Source organism: Columba livia, chromosome 4, assembly GCF_036013475.1.
Source record: "Columba livia isolate bColLiv1 breed racing homer chromosome 4, bColLiv1.pat.W.v2, whole genome shotgun sequence".
Lineage (NCBI taxonomy): Eukaryota > Metazoa > Chordata > Aves > Columbiformes > Columbidae > Columba > Columba livia.
In genome coordinates, this window is record NC_088605.1 from 24956919 (window position 1) to 24975336 (window position 18418).

At 39.7% G+C, this 18418-nt stretch overlaps 1 protein-coding gene across 3 annotated transcripts in view; it reads left to right on the forward strand.

Annotated features, from left to right (window-relative positions):
• Nucleotides 1-18047, forward strand: part of CHRNA9 (cholinergic receptor nicotinic alpha 9 subunit) — a 58774-nt gene extending 40727 nt beyond the window's left edge. For 2 of the 3 annotated variants that reach the window (XM_065062633.1, XM_065062631.1), the window contains 4 exons: nucleotides 12196-12341; nucleotides 13144-13298; nucleotides 13919-14451; nucleotides 15894-18047. In XM_065062633.1, coding sequence (XP_064918705.1) covers nucleotides 12228-12341; nucleotides 13144-13298; nucleotides 13919-14451; nucleotides 15894-16450 — 1359 coding nt within the window. In that variant the 5' untranslated portion in view covers nucleotides 12196-12227 and the 3' untranslated portion in view covers nucleotides 16451-18047. Of the gene's footprint in view, nucleotides 1-9201; nucleotides 11103-12195; nucleotides 12342-13143; nucleotides 13299-13918; nucleotides 14452-15893 lie in introns of those variants that run through there. The other variant, XM_065062632.1, reaches the window with a different exon arrangement.
• Nucleotides 18048-18418: the final 371 nt, after the last annotated feature.

The following is an 18418-nucleotide window of genomic DNA, read 5'->3' on the forward strand; positions in this document are numbered from 1 at the left end:
CAGCAAACTCTGCCTCTGAAAATATTTCATTTAATCCTCTAGACCCAATTCCCTCTGAGCATAATTAGCCTAATCAGTATTTTAAATAACAAAAATAGCACATGGTTCACTTAACAGTTAATGATCTCCTTAGGATGTGGTACTCGCTGTCCTTAAATCAACCTGCTTTTTTTTTTTTTTGCCTGAATTTTAGGTTACTTTTTAAAGTTGAGACGTTTTCAGCCGTAATCATAAAGTACAATGGCTCGAATACTTCTAATTTTATACTTACAGCATTTGTAGTACTTTGATAGCATGTGGTGGAATACATTTTTCACCATATGGCTGGACTGGGAAGGAAGTTGGTGAGTCAGACAGTCCTGTGGTGAGTGAGCCTTTTGGTCACCCTTATTACTGTAAGTGCTCCAAACCTGGACCATGAGTACTGGCTAAACAGGCTAGTTTTGTATCTTACTCTGCCCTATGCCCTTTTCTATCAAAACTGTGGGTTACAGAAGTGTGTGAGCTAGCTGAAGTGCTAGCTGATCTCCATGTGGATAATTAACCATCACTTCTGAGACTTCTAGTAGAAATTAACACAGTGTATGTAGGGCAATGCCAATCTGTTACTTTTTACTACAAGTGGCATTGTGCTCACTGTGGGAATTACAGTTCAGCAAGACTTCTGTGATTATTACCATATCTGAGATATGTGTTATAACTGCAGTTCAGCTAAAAGCTGTCTTTTGCCTTGTGTGGCTTTGTTCACTAGAACTGCTTGCTTGTGTAGTAATTTCTGTTTTCATACATGAAATCTAAGCATAACTGGAGCTAAGGTGATGCAAATGTAGCATCTGCCCAGGAACTGAACTTGAGTGGGTTCTAGTTAGGGAGCATACCAGTGTAAGGAACTGAGGAACTGCTTTGTGTTCCATGAAAGCTTTGGTGGATTTCTGCTGTCCCCTGTGTACATGTGTCTGCACGCTGGCTTGTGCTGTACCTGGGTGTGCCAGCTTCTGGTCCTGCCTGTTGACTTGCTGTGAAAGGTCTATGTATTTGCTATATGTGGCATGGTTTTAGTAGTGGGGAGAGGGGGAACTGGAGCGCTGGCCAGGAAGAGGTAAGGTGCTATCCACCTCATATTTTTGTTTTCCAGTATCCAAATATTTTAACTGGCAATAAATTGCGTGGGTTTTTTGTTATTGTTTGTTTTTTTCCCAAGTTGAGACTGTTTTACATGTGACAGTAGTTAAAAGATCTCCCTGTCTTTAGCCCTCTAATACAAGTAAATCAAAGTAGCTGCACCAGCATTGCAAACCTGGGAGGTATCAAAATGAACGTAGCACAAAAACAGCTCAGTGCATGTGCCTGGCCACTTAACTCCTGCTGGGACTCTCCTTTTTAACTGATGTCAGCAATAAATTGTGCTTCCTAAATTGGGAGACAGGAAAGCTTTGCAAATATTTTTAGAGTGTAAATGGATATTCTAGTAAAACAGGAATGGCTGTATTAATGCTAGCATCTTTAATATATGTGCTGGTTTTGAAGCTTAGAGGTAAGTATGTCTTCTAGGGAACCTGGTATTTGACAAATAAATGCCATGATGATTGTTCTGCAATACTGGCAAAATGGATGTCTGTCTTACCTGTAATTTCTATGTCTGTGTGATATTATATATGAAGCAGAAGAATTACCTTTGTTCTTATTTCTACCTGTGTAGCTGTAGCCAGAGAGTTTGGTCTTGTATCCCTGCAAGTGGAAGTAAAGTCTAGGAAGTAGCTGGAGAGGTGGCAAGTAATCAACTAGAATTATCAACTTCACTGAGTTCTGATCCCAGCATTGAGAAGATAAATCAGTTTTTAAGGAACATCCATCATAGAGGTAATTAGCTGTTTTTTTAGAAGCATTGCTTTGATAGGCTGGCATATTTTCACACAATAGGGTTATAAATGTGGTGCTTGATCTATAATTACTTGTTGGAGCTATAGGTCTCCTTTTACAAGGCAAATAAAACTGAGACAGTTGCTAGGTAAATCAGACCCATTTTCTCCTGAATATTAGGACTTCCACATCTCATCAGCTCAGAATCCTAAAATGATTATAAAAAAAATAGTATGTGCTAGGTTTTTCCATTTAGCTGTTTTAAAGGTCCTGAATAGAAGTAGAAGCGGATATAAGAAGGGTTTTTACTTTAAGAAGCAAAATGGGGAATTATTTCAACTTGCAATTCTTTCTGACAATGTTAATTAATGATTTCACACGTTTTTATCATGTTAAAGGTGAAAGGCTAAGCATACTGACTCCAGAAAGAGCTAAATTATTCTTGTACTACTGATCACTGCCTGCTGTGGGAATTCGCTGTATTATGTGAAGATATACTGGTGAATCATTCAAGTGGAAGCTTGAACTCCTAAAATTTCTACAATTTATAATAGTTGAATTTAAGTAATTACTCCTCTCAAGAATAAAGGGGAAATTATTAGTTGTATTTTTTATTTTAAAAAACAAACAAACTAAACCAAAGCTGTCTTTGTATATCTGGTTGGTGTGCATTTGATTCTATTGTGGTTGTGATGATAATGTCAAATACCTGTTCCTTAGAATGACAGGAATAATGTTACCCATTAATTACCACAGTACTAGTTAAGAAAGTATAAAGCATATGTCCTTACACAGCTAAAATTTTCATTGTTGAAATTGTACCTTGGGGTTAATGTCCCTGAAATAGATGAAATTTGCAAGAAATGGCTTATTAGTATTTCTATATTTACTGAAAAGTAGGTAACTAAAGCAGATATCTGTCAGGTTTCACACCAGGATCCATGAGTACTTCATGCCTGTAGAATGAAAGTGTCCCGTTAGTCCAACTGTGTCAGTGTCCTTTCAGTATCCTTTGATATCAAAGACCCAAGTCCAGAAAACTAAGAATAAATAGGCGTTAAACCTCTTAGGATTTTCTTTTCCGTAGTTATATAGTGAATAATTTGTGCTATAAAAAGTGCCAAGGAGACCTTTTGAGACAATCTGCAAATGCAAGCAATTAACTCTGTTCTGGGGTGTTATCTCTTGTTCTCAAGCTAAGTCCAAATAATGGCCGTGCTAGCTATGAGAAAGAAAGGTTTCTAATTGGATGAAGAAAGTTAACTCATTTTCAGTCAAAACAGCATATATGTATATCCATCAGTTCTGATGTTTACTTGTGCATTGAAGGGACTTGATCATGCTACTCCATAGCAAGGAGGACGCTGACATTCTGTAGCAGCCGTCACAGCGGTGTGCTGGGCACAACATGCCAACACTGCTTACCCTGCTCTGTCTTTCTGTTGAAGCTGAGGTTTGTAATTGCTAATGTTGCAAACTTGGAAGCTGCATAGGCATTAAAAGTACATTTTTTTTAAGATATCTGAAGGAAAAGTTATGTTTTTCAATCAAAATAAGTGAAGAAGGTTCTATTTTATGCGTTGTGATGCAAGTTTGGCTAGAAGCATTAGTATAGCGCTGAATGGACCAATTGCTGCTGGCTCATTGAATCATCTCTTCCAGTGTCATGTCATAATGTGTTGCCATCTCATTCTCTGAGGCTGGCTGTGTATTCACTGTGACATGTTGCTTAACCATACCAGTCCCTTTTTTGCTGCTCATATTGCCTTGAAGTACTCGCAGAGGGGAAGAACTTAGAGAATAACATGTACCATGAATCCCCTGCTTTTTTCCTTATGTATAGCTTCCCACCAAGAACAAATCAATTATCCATCAAGAGTTGAGTCCTGGCCATACCTCCGTCATTAATGACATCAGATTAGGAGCAGCTCTGAAATGACTGTATAATATGCTGCTGTTGCTGGAGGCCAGGAGTAAAGCCAATATGGAATTTGTTGTTAAAATTGTTCCGAGTTCTAGTAATGTTCTTATACTAGATCTTTTATACTAGTTTGAGGAACTAGCTTTTACAATTTCATATGCATTTCCCAAAAGCTATAATTGCAGGATGACTGTAGGATAATCTGTCTTCTTATAGCTCTGGTATAAGATGTGCATTAATCCCTCTTGCCTTTTCCCCAACATTTTTGTTCTGTTTCAGAATAAAATGCCTTTCCTTAAGCTAAAGGCAGCTGAGCAATTGGCAAGATACTTCACAGCCCACCATTTGTTGGCAGGCAAGCAGCAAATGTTTTCCAAAGCACAGGTATAATATGTGGTTATAGCAGCATTTTAATGTTAGAGCACTTTTTTTTTTGGCCTTAACAGCTTTTATGGCTCTTATCACCTTCCACAGAACTTGAAAAACAGCAGTTATTAAGCCTGTAAGATTCAGATCATTGTTGTAGGCTAACACTTTGAGGTGATAAATCCTTCATCTGTGAGTGAAATGTTTGTTTTTCAGCCCTGTCAACCAAAGAAAAGGATGTTCCTTGGTGGTGACTCCTTATATTAACACATGAGCATTTTTCCCTTTTATGTGCTATGCTTTCATTTCAATACGTTTGTGGTGGGTTGAAAAGAAGGAACCAGTATCTTGGTGTTGGACAATTGCTTAGAATTTTGCAGATGAAAACCAATGGTCTGCATACAGACTTCCTTAACCGATCTGCAGCCACTATGCTCAGATACTTAAGACAAGGGATGCTGTCTTCAGCTGAGATGGTGGTGCTTTGTCCCTGAGATCTAAATGACTCTGTGTCAAAATGAGCATAGTTGCAGTTTGAATAAAACTTCAGGTTTACTACCATATTTTGCTCAAGAGAATTTTTTTTCTCAGTCTGCAATGTAGCCGTGTTCATGCTAGGACATTCCAAAGAATGTCAGTGCCCACATACCATAAGACCTTTCAGTAGCTAAAACCATGATTTATCAAGTTCTTTTCCTTCAGAGATGAGTAGCTGCTGCTTGTTGTATCCTCCAGGGAGGTTTATTCAGGCATGAATGCATTGTGATGATTTAGGGTTGTGTTCTCCCTCATGTAGTTGCTCTGATATTTTTAAAGTGGGCAGATCTGCGGTATTTGTAAGTTTCCTTAGTTTAGAAAAACCTTGCCAAGGTGAGTATTTTGTGCTCTGAGTAAAGTAGTATTTTTGTTTTCTTCCTGTAAATTCTGGGAACCTGGACAAATTCCCTGGATAGATTGATGTGTGTAATTAAATGGAGCAGAAACAATTAGATAATGCCAAATGTTGCAATTTAAATGTTCTCTTAGTGTCTTTTTCCCAAGAGATTTGTATTATTTTTAAGTAAAGTTGTATACAACACTGGTCAAGTAACATGTATCAATACTGTTTTAGCAGTCATTTAGCAACCGGAGTTGTGTGAATTCCTTAAAAACAAAGTTTTAAAATTTAGGTTAGTACATTATGGTCTGTTTTTTTGTTCATCTTTTGGCATCCTGCCTTTTCAGCCAGCTGTGTTCTGTTAGTGCACAGCATTAGTCTTAGCTCTTTGTAGGAAACTCTTAAACCCTGAGCAACTTAGATAATCACATGGAAGTTTAGATGGACCATATTCTGTGTTGCAAGGCAGGTGTGACCTCATCAGGAAAGGAGATGTTTTTAGGGGATACTAGACCCTCTGTGCAGATGCCCTTGTGACCACGATGAGCCTCAGTAGCGTTGTAAAAGGATGTTCCCCCCCGCTTTGAATTTTGGAGAGAGTGGAACTTTAGTTTTAAATTAGTGTCTAAACTGTTTCAATTCAGTCTTGCTTCTTCAGATATCAGTTTAATCTCAGTTTTTTGTGATGTGCACACAAGCTGAAGGAATTGCTTTCTGGGGAACCCAGAGTTGTCTTCAGCGTGTGTTGGTAGCTGGGGATCTTCCCTCTACTTCTGAAAGCCAAGGCAGCATGCTGTCTCCCACAGCTCAAGGGTGATCGTGCAGCGGAAGACGGTTGAGTCTGTCTACACCCTTTTAACACAGTAGAAATACTTCTCCAATCTGATTTGTTTTGAAGCATCAGGCTGCCTGTCAGAGCAAACCTGTGATCTGGAACCCTGTCTAGTCCCAGAGATTGTCTTTGTGTAGAGCACAGATCCTGTCATTAGCTCTTTAAAGGCATGGTACAAAGCTAGAATGATCCCAGTGAGAAAGAGCTGCATATAAAATAGCTTTCTGTTAGTTAAAACTATAAAATTGCTTTGCTCTTAACCCTGCCAGATACTGAATGCTTCCCAAGCATGGACAAAACACCAGTCAGCTCGCAAGCAGCCTGGTGAAAAAGAGCATGCTGCATTTTTGTTCACATTAAATAATGCAAAAGGTTTCTCTGCTTCAGGTGCTGAGAGGTAGTCAGCAGAGCTGCCTGTGTAAGTGGACCCAGAGAAGAATGTGTATTCAGAAAAACTCACAACTGTATCACACAAATTAGGATTTCCTATTTCTGGAAAGTGTGGCTAATATTTTACATTATCTCATGACCTGGCATTGTGAATGGTTCCTAATGTATTTCCTAGCTTCCATGTGTATAACGGTGGAAGAAAATATGAATAAGTATGCTCGTTTTGGGTAGTAGGGGATTTTTAGAGAGAAGGACGAAGAGGCAGTAGGTAGGTGGGAAGAAATAAAGGCATAGAGAAACATGCTGCATCTAAATAAAGTGCTGTATCCTCCTTGTCCAGAGCAGGCACAGTGAGGCTATTCTGCTGGCAAGAAGACCTGTTGTTACCCATGCTGTTAAGACTTCAGTTTGTCTTAGGAGAGAGATCTGACTCTGAAGAGCTAGTGTGCTGCTTGACCCCATCACAAGATAACGCTCTGTAGCAAATGCTGGGAAGAATGTGAACGCAACAGCTTCTGGGAAGAAAAATTGGCAGGAAGGCAAGTAGAAGCAGACTGTGAGACACTTCTTACAAACTGTGCTTAGAAACCAATCTGTTCTTTATTGTTTTCTGATGAAGAGATGGATTATAAATGGTACAGACGGTCTCAAGGCCTGTGATAATACAGTATCTGTAACTTTTCCACTTGACTTAAACTTAAGGCTTAAACTCTTACTGCTTTTTATGCAAAAAAAGCGTAAGAATCCATTTTAAAAAACCCTGAAAATTGACATGTCAAAGCCTCAGCCTTAGGAGAAAACTGTTATTTTATGCAGGAGAGGAAAGATGTGCTTAATTGAAAGAACACAATTTTAAATATTTTTTTCAGTTCTTTCCTGCTTTGCTTATAGTTTGGCTAAGATAAATACCTAAATTCGGAAGTTTTAATAAGAAAGAGATTCCTCCCATGTCATCTCCACTTCAGTCTGTCTTTAAAGTGCATGCGAAGTCAATTATATGCTGGAATGCTGAATTCCCCCCTTTTTTTTTTTTGATGTTGTCTTGTTAACAGTGTTTGTCTAGAACCAAGAAGTTACGTGTGTCATGCGAGTGTTGTGCAAGCTCAGTGCACCAAAGAATGGTGCACTCTTGTCCCACTGCATGTTCTGCTCTCTTACTAGTCCACATGCATTCTCACAAAGTCAAACATTTGAAAAACATATGTGGAAGCAGGGTTGGGATATAGTGCCATGGGCTTTAGCTACTCCCTGCAGAAGTAACCCATGCTCTAAATATGGTTTTGTATCATACAGTTGTTGACAATGATATATATTTTCTCACCCCAAAACCCTGTTGCGACTGGTCTCATGTATGGCAGACCCAGAGCCATATACAACCACTCAGTGGTTTTGTTCCTTCTGCTTATCGTTTTTCTTAAGAATAATATCTTGTCTCTGCTTGTGTTATATCAAATGTAAGGCAAATAATCAGTGAAATTAATCGAAGCGGATGAAAATGCAATGTGTTTTTTGTATGTGTGTGTGATAAACAAAAATCGTATCGAATATCTGGGTGGATCTGTAGGCTGGCTAACAGGGCCATCTGCTGGCAGTTGCATGCTAACAAGCCAACTTTGAATCTCGCTGGGAGAGGTTAATGGCCTCATTCTCACCTCCAAACACTGGTCACTCTCTCTAAATTATCTTTGGAAGCTGATTCGTACTTTATATTAATTCCTGACTTTGTGGCAGAACTTCTTACTGTAAAAACAGATAACTGCTTAACTATAAATTGAAGCTGTGTTCAAATGTTAAACGGGATGTTTGATCTCTGCCATAGATTATGGCACAATTTAAAACTATATTAAGAGGAAGCATGGGGTTGCAGATGAATCTCTCAGATCAATGAACAATGATTAATGTTAATACTTACTCTTTACACAAAATATCTATGTTAGGGACATTTTGAATAAAATTACAAATCAGATTTCTTGTGAAAGAATGTAAAGAAGCTAAGTGGTCTTGCATACTAACATTCTTAAATTTTTTGTATCTTTAATATTGAAAAGGCTTTTGGATGTATTTTGGTTTTATTTTTACAAGCACTGTGTAATCAATGTGGAATCTCAATTCAACAAAGTTCTTATATACCTGTGCTCCTGTTTGCCTGCCTGAATGTCCAATATGTGGCAAATATTGGATATATTTGACTGGAAACACAATAGATCAAAACCAGGAGTTATGATCTATCCCTTTGCAAGTTTATAATGCATAGCACATGGAATATATGTGTATATAAGAATAAATTGAGGAAACAACACATTAAAACATGCTACTAGTTTTTGTCTTTTGAGAACGCACAATTTCTTGTCGAGAAGATGTCACCAGTCAGACAGAAAGGGACCTGGGGGTACTAATTGACAGGAAGCTCAACATGAGCCAACAGTGTGCCCAGGTGGCCAAGAAGGCCAACGGTATCCTGTCCTCTATCAAAAATAGCGTGGTCAGCAGGACAAGGGAAGTGATCCTTCCCCTGTACTCTGCATTGGTGAGGCCACGCCTGGAGTATTGTGTTCAGTTCTGGGCCCCTCAGTTCAGGAAAGACATTGAAGTGCTGGAGCGGGTCCAGAGAAGGGCAACACGACTGGTGAAGGGACTTGAACATAAGACCTATGGGGAGAGGCTGAGGGAGCTGGGGTTGTTTAGTCTAGAGAAGAGGAGGCTTAGAGGTGACCTCTTCACTCTCTATAACTACCTGAAGGGAAGTTATAGCCAGGTGGGGATTGGTCTCTTCTCCCAGGCAGTTAGCAATAGGACAAGGGGGCATGGGCTTAAACTCTGCCAGGGGAAATTTAGGCTGGATATTAGAAAGAAATTCTTTACAGAGAGAGTGGTCAGGCATTGGAATGGCCTGCCCAGGGAGGTGGTGGACTCACCGTCCCTAGAGGTTTTTAAACTGAGATTGGACATGGCACTTAGTGCCATGATCTAGTCAATGGACTGAAGTTGGACCAAGGGTTGGACTTGATGATCTCTGAGGTCTTTTCCAACCCAGTCGATTCTGTGATTAAAATAAAGGTGCAGGGTTCCATAATATATGTGATCCTATGTCAATTAGTATAAAGTACATCAGTCTGTACTACTTGATGGATATGTGTTGCTGGTGTAACAGGTTAGCAGATTGCTTTGCCACAGGCCTGAGACAAGCTTTGTCTTGGTTCCAGTAGGGTTTATAGCAGCACCCTCAGTTATTCTTGTAATTATGATAAGAGAAGCGAAGCAGTAGCTGTTTGCTGACATAAGGGCAAATGTACTGAAGACTCAAGGTATCCCCTGAGAATGCACTGATCTGACTGTATCAAAAAATCTTTCATCTTTTTGTCTCTGTTGTTGTCTCTAACATCACATACCTTCTTCCCACAGAAAAAGCAGGTTATTACCTACTACCTATGGACTGCTTTGACCTTTTTGACTTCTAAACTATTTTCCACTTTTTCCCCTTTGATAATTCAGCAAATGAAGTGACATAGATGGATTTCATTACAGGTGCTTTGACTGAAATTATTTATTGCTTACCTATTAAACCTGGCCATAAATGTCATTGATTTATAGACCCTACGAAAGCACAAATATTGTACAGCGAGTGCCAGGAATGCTACTATGTAGAAATTATGTGGATGGAGGTATCAGCTTCCTTCTAGCCAAAAGACTACACGGGAGCAAAGCAACAGTATTTTATGTGTGGATCAAAACTATTCTGGACCAATTCTTTTTGCTGGTAGTTGATTCTGTATTTTCGGTTGTCTATTTCAATGACTGTTTTCTGTTAGTTGTTCTAAAAGGATGGCAAAATGGACTGCAGTGTGTGTCATGAAGGATGAACTGGACTATGGAAAGGAGAAAGTAATCTCTTGTCTGTGAGAAACTTGTAAGAAATTGCCTGCAGTACTTGGAAACTAGCTTGGCAACATGAGTAATACAGACAGAGCTAATGATCTGACCACTGGGGTAGATGGGAGGCCAGGTGTGATACTGTTTCATATTCATATTTTTCTCCTATATGTTTTCTGGCTAAATGCAAGAGCTGTCTATTAACTCTAATTCTTTGTAAAGTCTTGTCAGGTTCATCTGGGAAAAACTGCACTGTATTGGGAAATGGCATTTTATCTGCAGAGTCCGATTTGTCTTTCTAATTTACTGTGCTGAGTTGGTCTCAGGGTTGTCTACACCAGCGGAAGTTCCTGTTTGTGTGTTTTCTGACTGGCGTAGCTGAATCTTTACCATGTGGCACCAGTTTGGTAGGTCTTTTTCAGCATGGGAGTAGGTAGGCTGTGGATGGTTATGTGGTGTTTTTGTTTGTGTGTGGATGTGCAGGTTCTACAGATCTTGTTTTGAGCAAGCTACTGGTGAACATAGGGGCAGTAAGACATGGCCCACCAAAGAAATGTGAAAGGGTTCTTTGTAAATTGGTGAAATCTTAGATTTGTTGTAAAAATGCAATGGAATACATTTTTCCTACTGATACCCATGTGTTTGTCTCTCTCCACATTAGCTGCGGAGCAGGCAGCTCTCAGGTTACAGAGGGAGGGAGGGTTGGCCGGAGCTCCAGGCGGTAACAAGGACAGAAACCATCGATCTCTCTAGGACTCTGTCAGCTGCTGAGGGAGGACTGAGTTGCTTCTAGCAGCTCATCAAGTGCCTCAGCATCTTTGTATTGCTGTGCAACTTGATTTTTTTTTTTTTTGTTAGTTTTGGATGGTGATAAACATTTTTGTGCCCTTGAGTGAACAGTTTTGTTTAAGGTCCAGAAATGAAGAGAAATAGCCTGTCCTTTTCCATCTCTCTCTGGTTGCTGTTTACAGCAGTGATGCGTCAAGGTGAGAATACTGCTTGATAGCTAAATGCATGAGATTTATTTTACTCAGATAGGAGCTGGTGTCCTGATGTGTCTTAGGCAGCTGAGCTCCAGAGGTCTTTCATCTGTTTCATTTTACTTTGTCTCACTGATGCAAAGATTAAATGAATGGTCATGCGCAACCAGAACTTAAATGGTCTTTGTGAAGCTTTGATTTGTTAGAATTTCTTTTTAATCAGGAAAGTTTGTGTTGAACTCTAGTCCAGGAAGTCCCTGTGCATGCCCAGAGAGTGATCAACTCCAAAAAGCACTCGCTTCCTATATAGTGCCCGTAGTCGTTTGCGAAAGTCTTGTGAGTGTTACTGTCCTTGCCCTTTGCTTGCAGAAATATGTGAGTATATCTAAAGGTAATACAAAGGCTGCCGACAGAAACTGTGATGCACAAAACAGTCTGGAACAGCAAGTGTTGTTTAAAACCTGAAATTTTAGTTAACTGTCCTTCATGACTAAGTCTGGATAGTAAGAAGCATCTCCAAATGTATGGTTTGGAAAATGTGTTAGTGCAAGGATGTGCTCATACATCATGCAATTGCCAATTTGTGAATAAGAGTGGCTCAGACTTTTTCCAGGTGGTAGTGAAAAAAGTGTAAATTTTGAAAGTAGCATGAATCCATCAGTGCTACATGTAGGGAGATATCTCAAGCCATTAGCCTGGGAGCAGGTTTGACTTCAGATTTTGCTTCTAATTTTAGCTTGGCAGATACATGACTGTAAATCAGTGATCTCTGCCTATGAAAGACATCAGTAAAATAAGGGTAAAGATATTTACCTTCAAAAATGGCAGGAATATCTAGATGCAGAGGTTTTGTGTGGTGTTGAGTGTTGTTTTTTTAGCAGGTGTGAAAACCTAGAGTTAGCTATTAATTTACGGGTGAGTGCTGTCCTTACTTGAACAGCTTCATCAGGTATACTTTTGTTTCTGCACTAGATGATATTCTATGAAATGAAAGATAAAGACAATTATAGCAAATACTACCTGAAGCTGTAGAAAGAGGATATCTTCTGTTGCCGCTCAGTGCTTGATCTGATGTATTGAACAAATCTATGTGATTTAGTTGTAGAATCAGCCAAAGGAAAATATGCTCACATGCTGTTTAATGAACTGTTTGAAGACTACTCAAATGCTCTGAGACCAGTGGAAGACACAGATAAAGTACTGAACGTCACTCTTCAGATCACATTGTCCCAAATTAAAGACATGGTGAGTAAGAGTACAGTTCTGTTTTTCTAAAGATGTGAGGAAAAATTTGCTTGGAGTAGGAAAAGCAACTTTCATTTTGTTGTGACAACTTCAGTAATGCTTCCTCACCAGGATCGTTTTCTCCAGTTCTTGTTAGATTCTTACCTGATTGCAAAGCTAAGACTTCCATTATAAGTTTGCAAACTTACAGCTGCTGAATTGTTAAGACTTCTTTTGTAGTTAGGTGCTGATATTGCACCCTCCAGGCAACTTTTGCTGAGTTTTAAATAGAAATAAAAAATGCTGTTTGTTTTTTTTTTTTTCTAAGATGCAATTGATTTCTACATAAACTCCCTATTTTAGCCTTCAGTAACTTTAAATAAATTTTCTTCAGCCAGATATACTTTTAAGGCAAAAGAAAATGTGTCTGGAAGGAGAATAGGAAATCACTTTTGTGACTTCTGAATTTCAACTTCAAGGCCTCGCCTAGCTTTCAGAGAATTTGTTAGAGTGAATCTGTTAGCTGTTTGGTATTCTGAAGCTCACAAAAGGAGATTCTTAAAGGTACTGGGAGCCTTAGACAATTATGATTAAAGCTAGCAAGGGTGCAGGGGGAAGAAGTTTTGGACAAGAGAAAGTTCACATAACTAAGGTCCCTGTACAGTGTATGGACATATGTACCTGTCTGAGAAGTGGTGTTGTGGCCTGTCAGCATTGTGGCCTGTTTCAGGCACTGCTTTAAAGCTATACAACAAATGCTGTCTGCATCCAAGATGTTATTTTTGTCACCTTCAACTAGAAAGATTTCTACATTTTTATGCAGGATGAAAGGAATCAAATTTTGTCAGCTTACTTATGGATTCGACAAAGCTGGTATGATGCATACCTCAAATGGGACAAAGATAAATATGATGGATTGGATTCTATCAGGATTCCAAGCAATTTGGTTTGGAGACCAGATATTGTCCTATATAACAAGTGAGTGTGGGTGGAGAAAATCAGCTTGAATATTTGTGTAAGAGAGGGAGGGGGTGAAGGAGGAATTGATGCAGTCTGAACTTTGATCATTTCACTTTGCCTTAGCAAAGGGTTGCTTTGTTGTCTTAACATTTGTTGTTGATAATCTAAATATTTTGCAATGAAGCCATAGACAGGATTTGGCAGTTGCTTATGCTACACAGGAAAGCTGTTCTGAGTTTCTCTGCACTGGGAATTGAATATCCTGGTGGTCTGAAGTACTTTCTGCTAAGGCTGCTGAAGAGCTTTGAAAGATTGTGTGTCCACAAAAAGGTGGTACCCAAAGGCTGCACTCCTTGCTCGCTCTCCCAGGCATTCATCTTTGAATGGATTCTTATCCTGTTTGAGGTCAAGTTTGAAGAAGTTATGGTCAACAAATACAACATAACTTAGCAGCACTGATGTTTGGCATTCATGGGCACTAGTACCTGTAAATAATAGTTAAAAATAAGTTCCTAATAAAATTTAGTATAAATAAATAACACTATTTCAGAATTGAGAGTCTTCCCTTCTGCCCCTTCCCTTGCTTGCATGTTCAGCTGTTGCCTGTTGATCTTGACTGTCACTTTTCTGTCTTTTAGGGCTGATGATGACTTTTCAGAACCAGTGAATACTAATGTTGTGTTGAGATATGATGGAAAAATCACTTGGGATGCACCTGCTATCACAAAGAGCTCATGTGTAGTGGATGTATCTTATTTTCCTTTTGACAGCCAGCAGTGTAACCTTACATTTGGATCCTGGACCTATAATGGTAATCAGGTAGACATCATCAATTCTCTTGATAGTGGTGACCTCTCTGACTTTGTAGAAGATGTGGAATGGGAGATTCACGGCATGCCAGCAGTTAAGAATGTCATTACTTATGGCTGCTGCTCTGAGCCTTATCCAGATGTCACCTTCACACTGATTTTGAAAAGGAAGTCTTCATTCTACATATTTAATCTGTTGCTGCCTTGCATTTTGATCTCTTTCCTGGCCCCACTAGGGTTCTATCTCCCTGCAGACTCTGGGGAAAAAGTATCTCTGGGTGTTACAGTTCTTCTTGCTCTGACCGTGTTCCAGCTGATGGTTGCAGAGATCATGCCTCCCTCTGAAAACGTACCTTTGATAGGTGAGCTTTACATGCTTTGTCTTTAAACATAACTTATTAATAGCAGGGCTTTATGTCAGGGAAACTGTATGCAGTCTGTGGCTTCTGGGAAGATAAAGGTGTTTTGTTTTTTAAAACAGTGAAATTCTTGAAATGTATGTGGAATTTGTACAGGTATGCTGAAGCTCTTGAAAGTTATTTTGTGTTTATTTCAAATTATATGTTAGCTAGCTCCTGCCTCTGGCTGATTCACTCCCTGGGCAGAAGGCTGCCTGGCTGCCCTGGTGGTATTTCTAGGAACACAGTTACCTTCACACTGGCTTTCAACTTCATTTAAGATAATTCAGATCTCATTATTTTTACTCTTGTTATTACTGTTTATATGAAAAACTGCATGGCTTAACTGAGACAAACCACTGGTCAATGAATAGGAAAGTTGAACGTATTTCCACACCAGCAGCAACAATTCCTGCCTAGAATATGGGCTTGCTGAACTGGAGTACCTTCCTTACCCTCTGATCATCCTGTCTAAACTAAGGAGCCAGGACCTAACCTCAGTCTTTTTGTTCTCTTACTCTCCCTCACCATCCTTTCCAGCCTCTTTGAAAATTGGGACCCCACCAGGCTTGTGTCAGCGACCCAGCCGCTGCTTTTCCTGCAGAGGTGGCACAGCAGCCAGGCTGGGAGCTGCCTCTGGGCACAGGCACGAACCCCAGCAGGTTACCTGGTCAGCTGTGTACTTAGTTCTGGAAAGCAGCAGCTGAAGGGCACAGCTTGTCTTCACTGTATCTGCTATCTCTTCCTGGCCAGAATGGGATTTGTCCCTGTTTGGACTAGCTGTGCTAAAGTTTGTACAGTCTGAAGAAAATCCAGACACAAATCTCAACAGGCAGTGGAGTCACCCTCAGCTCTGTGCCTGGCCTCTTGCTGTCAGTACACTGGATGTGGGCACCAGCAAGGCCTGGATATTCACTGCCCTGCGTGAATGTGAAGACATCTGCTGGTGTGGGGTGTGTCAATAGCTCCAACAAAACATTATCACCACTTTGGTTAATACATCAGGAAGTAGCATTTCTAATGTGCCACATGAAGCCACCAACATTGGGATTTTACAGACACAAGGAAAAGAGCCAGGCTGCTGATAAACATTTTTAAACTGTTTTCTGAATGGATGTATTTCAAGAAATTAGAGGATTTGGCTTGCAAATATTTTCCATGTTAATACAGTAGTCACTTACTCATCTGATAAAGACATGCCAGTAGTAAGTATGATGTTTTACTTTTAGTGGTTTTAATCTTTGTTTTTAGATGGTAAATTAAGTATGATCCAAGTATAGAGAATCGGGTAGTTAAAAATTTGTTTCGCTTTCACTTACGGTTAGTACTATGTCACATTGTTATTGTTCACATTGAATTTTTTTGTAAGGCTAGCATCTTTAATATTATTTTATTTTGTGTTCCAGGGAAATATTACATAGCAACTATGACCATGATCACAGCTTCTACTGCACTGACGATCATTATAATGAATCTTCATCACTGTGGCTCAGAAGCAAAGCCTGTTCCACAATGGGCCAGGGTGGTTATTTTGGACTACATGTCAAAAATCTTTTTTGTTTATGATGTGGGTGAAAATTGCACGAGTCCAAAAAGGGAGAAAGAAGAAGAATGTAAGTTAGAAGGGGATGATGGGTTTCAGAGGAGGCACAAAGAGATAAGGGGTCACCTTTCCAATAGGAATGATGCCTGTGATTTCAAAGAGAAACTCAATGGAAATTTGAATAAAAGCTATGGAGTTAATGGTGAAAATGTTAGGGAGACTGTTGAGTGCTGTTCCTGTTACAAAATGCTGATTAAAAACATTGAGTATATTGCTAATTGTGTTCGAGACCATAAAGCAAACAGGGCCAAAGGAATTGAGTGGAAGAAAGTCGCAAAAGTGATGGACAGGTTTTTCATGTGGATTTTTTTTATCATGGTGTTTTTTATGAGCGTATTGATCATTGGGAAAGCAGCTTAACTGAGGACAAACGCACTCCTTTAGTAAAGCTGAATATCCTGGGTTAGCTTATTTTGGTGGAGCTCTAGGACAGGGGTGCTTTTGATCTTTGTCTGCATTCTGTAACAATACACACATTCATTCTGCAGACTGTGACAATGTTGAGATGTTGCTCAGCTGAGGGCTTTGCTAGTGACTGTTCTTGCCTTTTAGTACGGAGTGCAGCCCTGATCTGGGTGCTGGCTAAGCGCTCTGTGCTCCATCTTAATGGGTGGTGGCCATGACTTTAGGCTGAATGGGGTGGAGTGTTGCAGGGATGGAGCAGACAGCCTAGCAGGGAGCACTGTATTCTCAGGGCTGCAACTCTGCACCTTCTAACTTGACCAACCCTTTATCTCTCCCAGAAAAAAAAATACAAGTGTCTTTGACAAGGTGGCAGTTTCTGGAAATCATCCCTTTCATGGTGTTGCCTTTTTTAAGCTGGTTTTCCTATCTCACACTTTTGTGGCACTTTCTGATCACTGTTGCCATAATTTCACAGGCTCTACAGGTCTCTCTGCTGTGTCTTCTAATACCCTTGAGCTTACTGAATATGATGGTTACTTTGATCTTCCTCTTTACCTTTTTCTGCTGCTGAATATTACCCTATTGTCACAATGGCTCCAGTATGCCAGATTCCCAGGACTTCTTCCTCATCAAGTCGGAGGTATTCTATTCCATTCTTTTTTTTCTTGAGCCTATTAATGATAGGAAGGAGTTCTTCTGTCTGTTCTAGATGTCTCATTCCCATGGGCATTTGTGCAAGATGGGACTTCAAGTGCTATTTGAGACTGCTAAAATAGGAGGCTGTGACTTTTGTCTCTGCTCATTTTATTGACCTTCACCAGTGTTCACCCTCTGTGTCCCTTGTCCACTTTTACATCCACTTCAATACTTAAATTTTAAACTGTTTACAGGAATGCCAAGGTTGGTGTGTGCATTACTTTGCACAAAAGCATCATCTTACCAGCTCATTAAAGTAGTGCCACAATTAACGCACCTTGCTCAACGCCTTAGTACTTATATGTATGTGAATGTGTTTGCTGACAACACCCAAAACCTCCTTTCTGTGTGTTAATTCCTGTTAACCCTCTCAGACTAATAGAGCTCTGGAAGACGTCTCGCATAGTAAAGTGAGAAGTTAGTACCCCAGGCATGCCCATGGCAGGTAAATTACTTTTACAAAGCATCCTGAACTTTGAAACCATGTTATTCTAGATGCAGTGGGAGAGGCAGGATCACACGGTAATGGATCTCAGTCAAAAGTTCATGTGATAAATGTCATTTTCATAATTGTTGCAGTTAATAGAAGCGTACTTGTGAAGTTGTAACTTAGGAGTGAGGAGTCAAAATGGCAAAGTGATGCAGTTGCTATGCCCAAATTTATTGGAAAAAAGGGAACTGTGATTATGATGTAAATGATACATTGAATTGCAAATGGCAAGCTTTCTTTTATGTGGAATAATTAATGCTGTAAGCTTATCTGGATTCTCATACATAATGCAAGCCTTCAAGTCCAAGTTCTAATGTAAAGCTAAACTGGGTGGCTAGCCAAGAATAAACTCAGTATGTGGAAAAAGTGTCAAGTGTGTTCCCTATGTATTATCAGTTCCTAGTCAACCAGGGTAACTTTGAATAGCTCCTTTGGAAGACAAGCTACTCACTTTGCAGAAAAATGGTTGCACCCATTTGCCCTGGGGTTTGGCGCTTACACTGCCTGTTTGAGGAAACTGATTTGTTTTTTGTTGTGGGCAATAATACTGTCCCAAAAGCCTACTGAGCAAAATATTCAGAGATAAAGGTAAAATATTCAGAACATGAGTCCTCAGCATGGAGAACAGATAAGTAGGGGTTTGTCTGAGGCTTATGGGTGCCATAAACAAAGGAGAGAGTCACTGTTCACTGTCTTTTCCAGTATAGTAACTGGATACATCCAATAGATACAGTGTG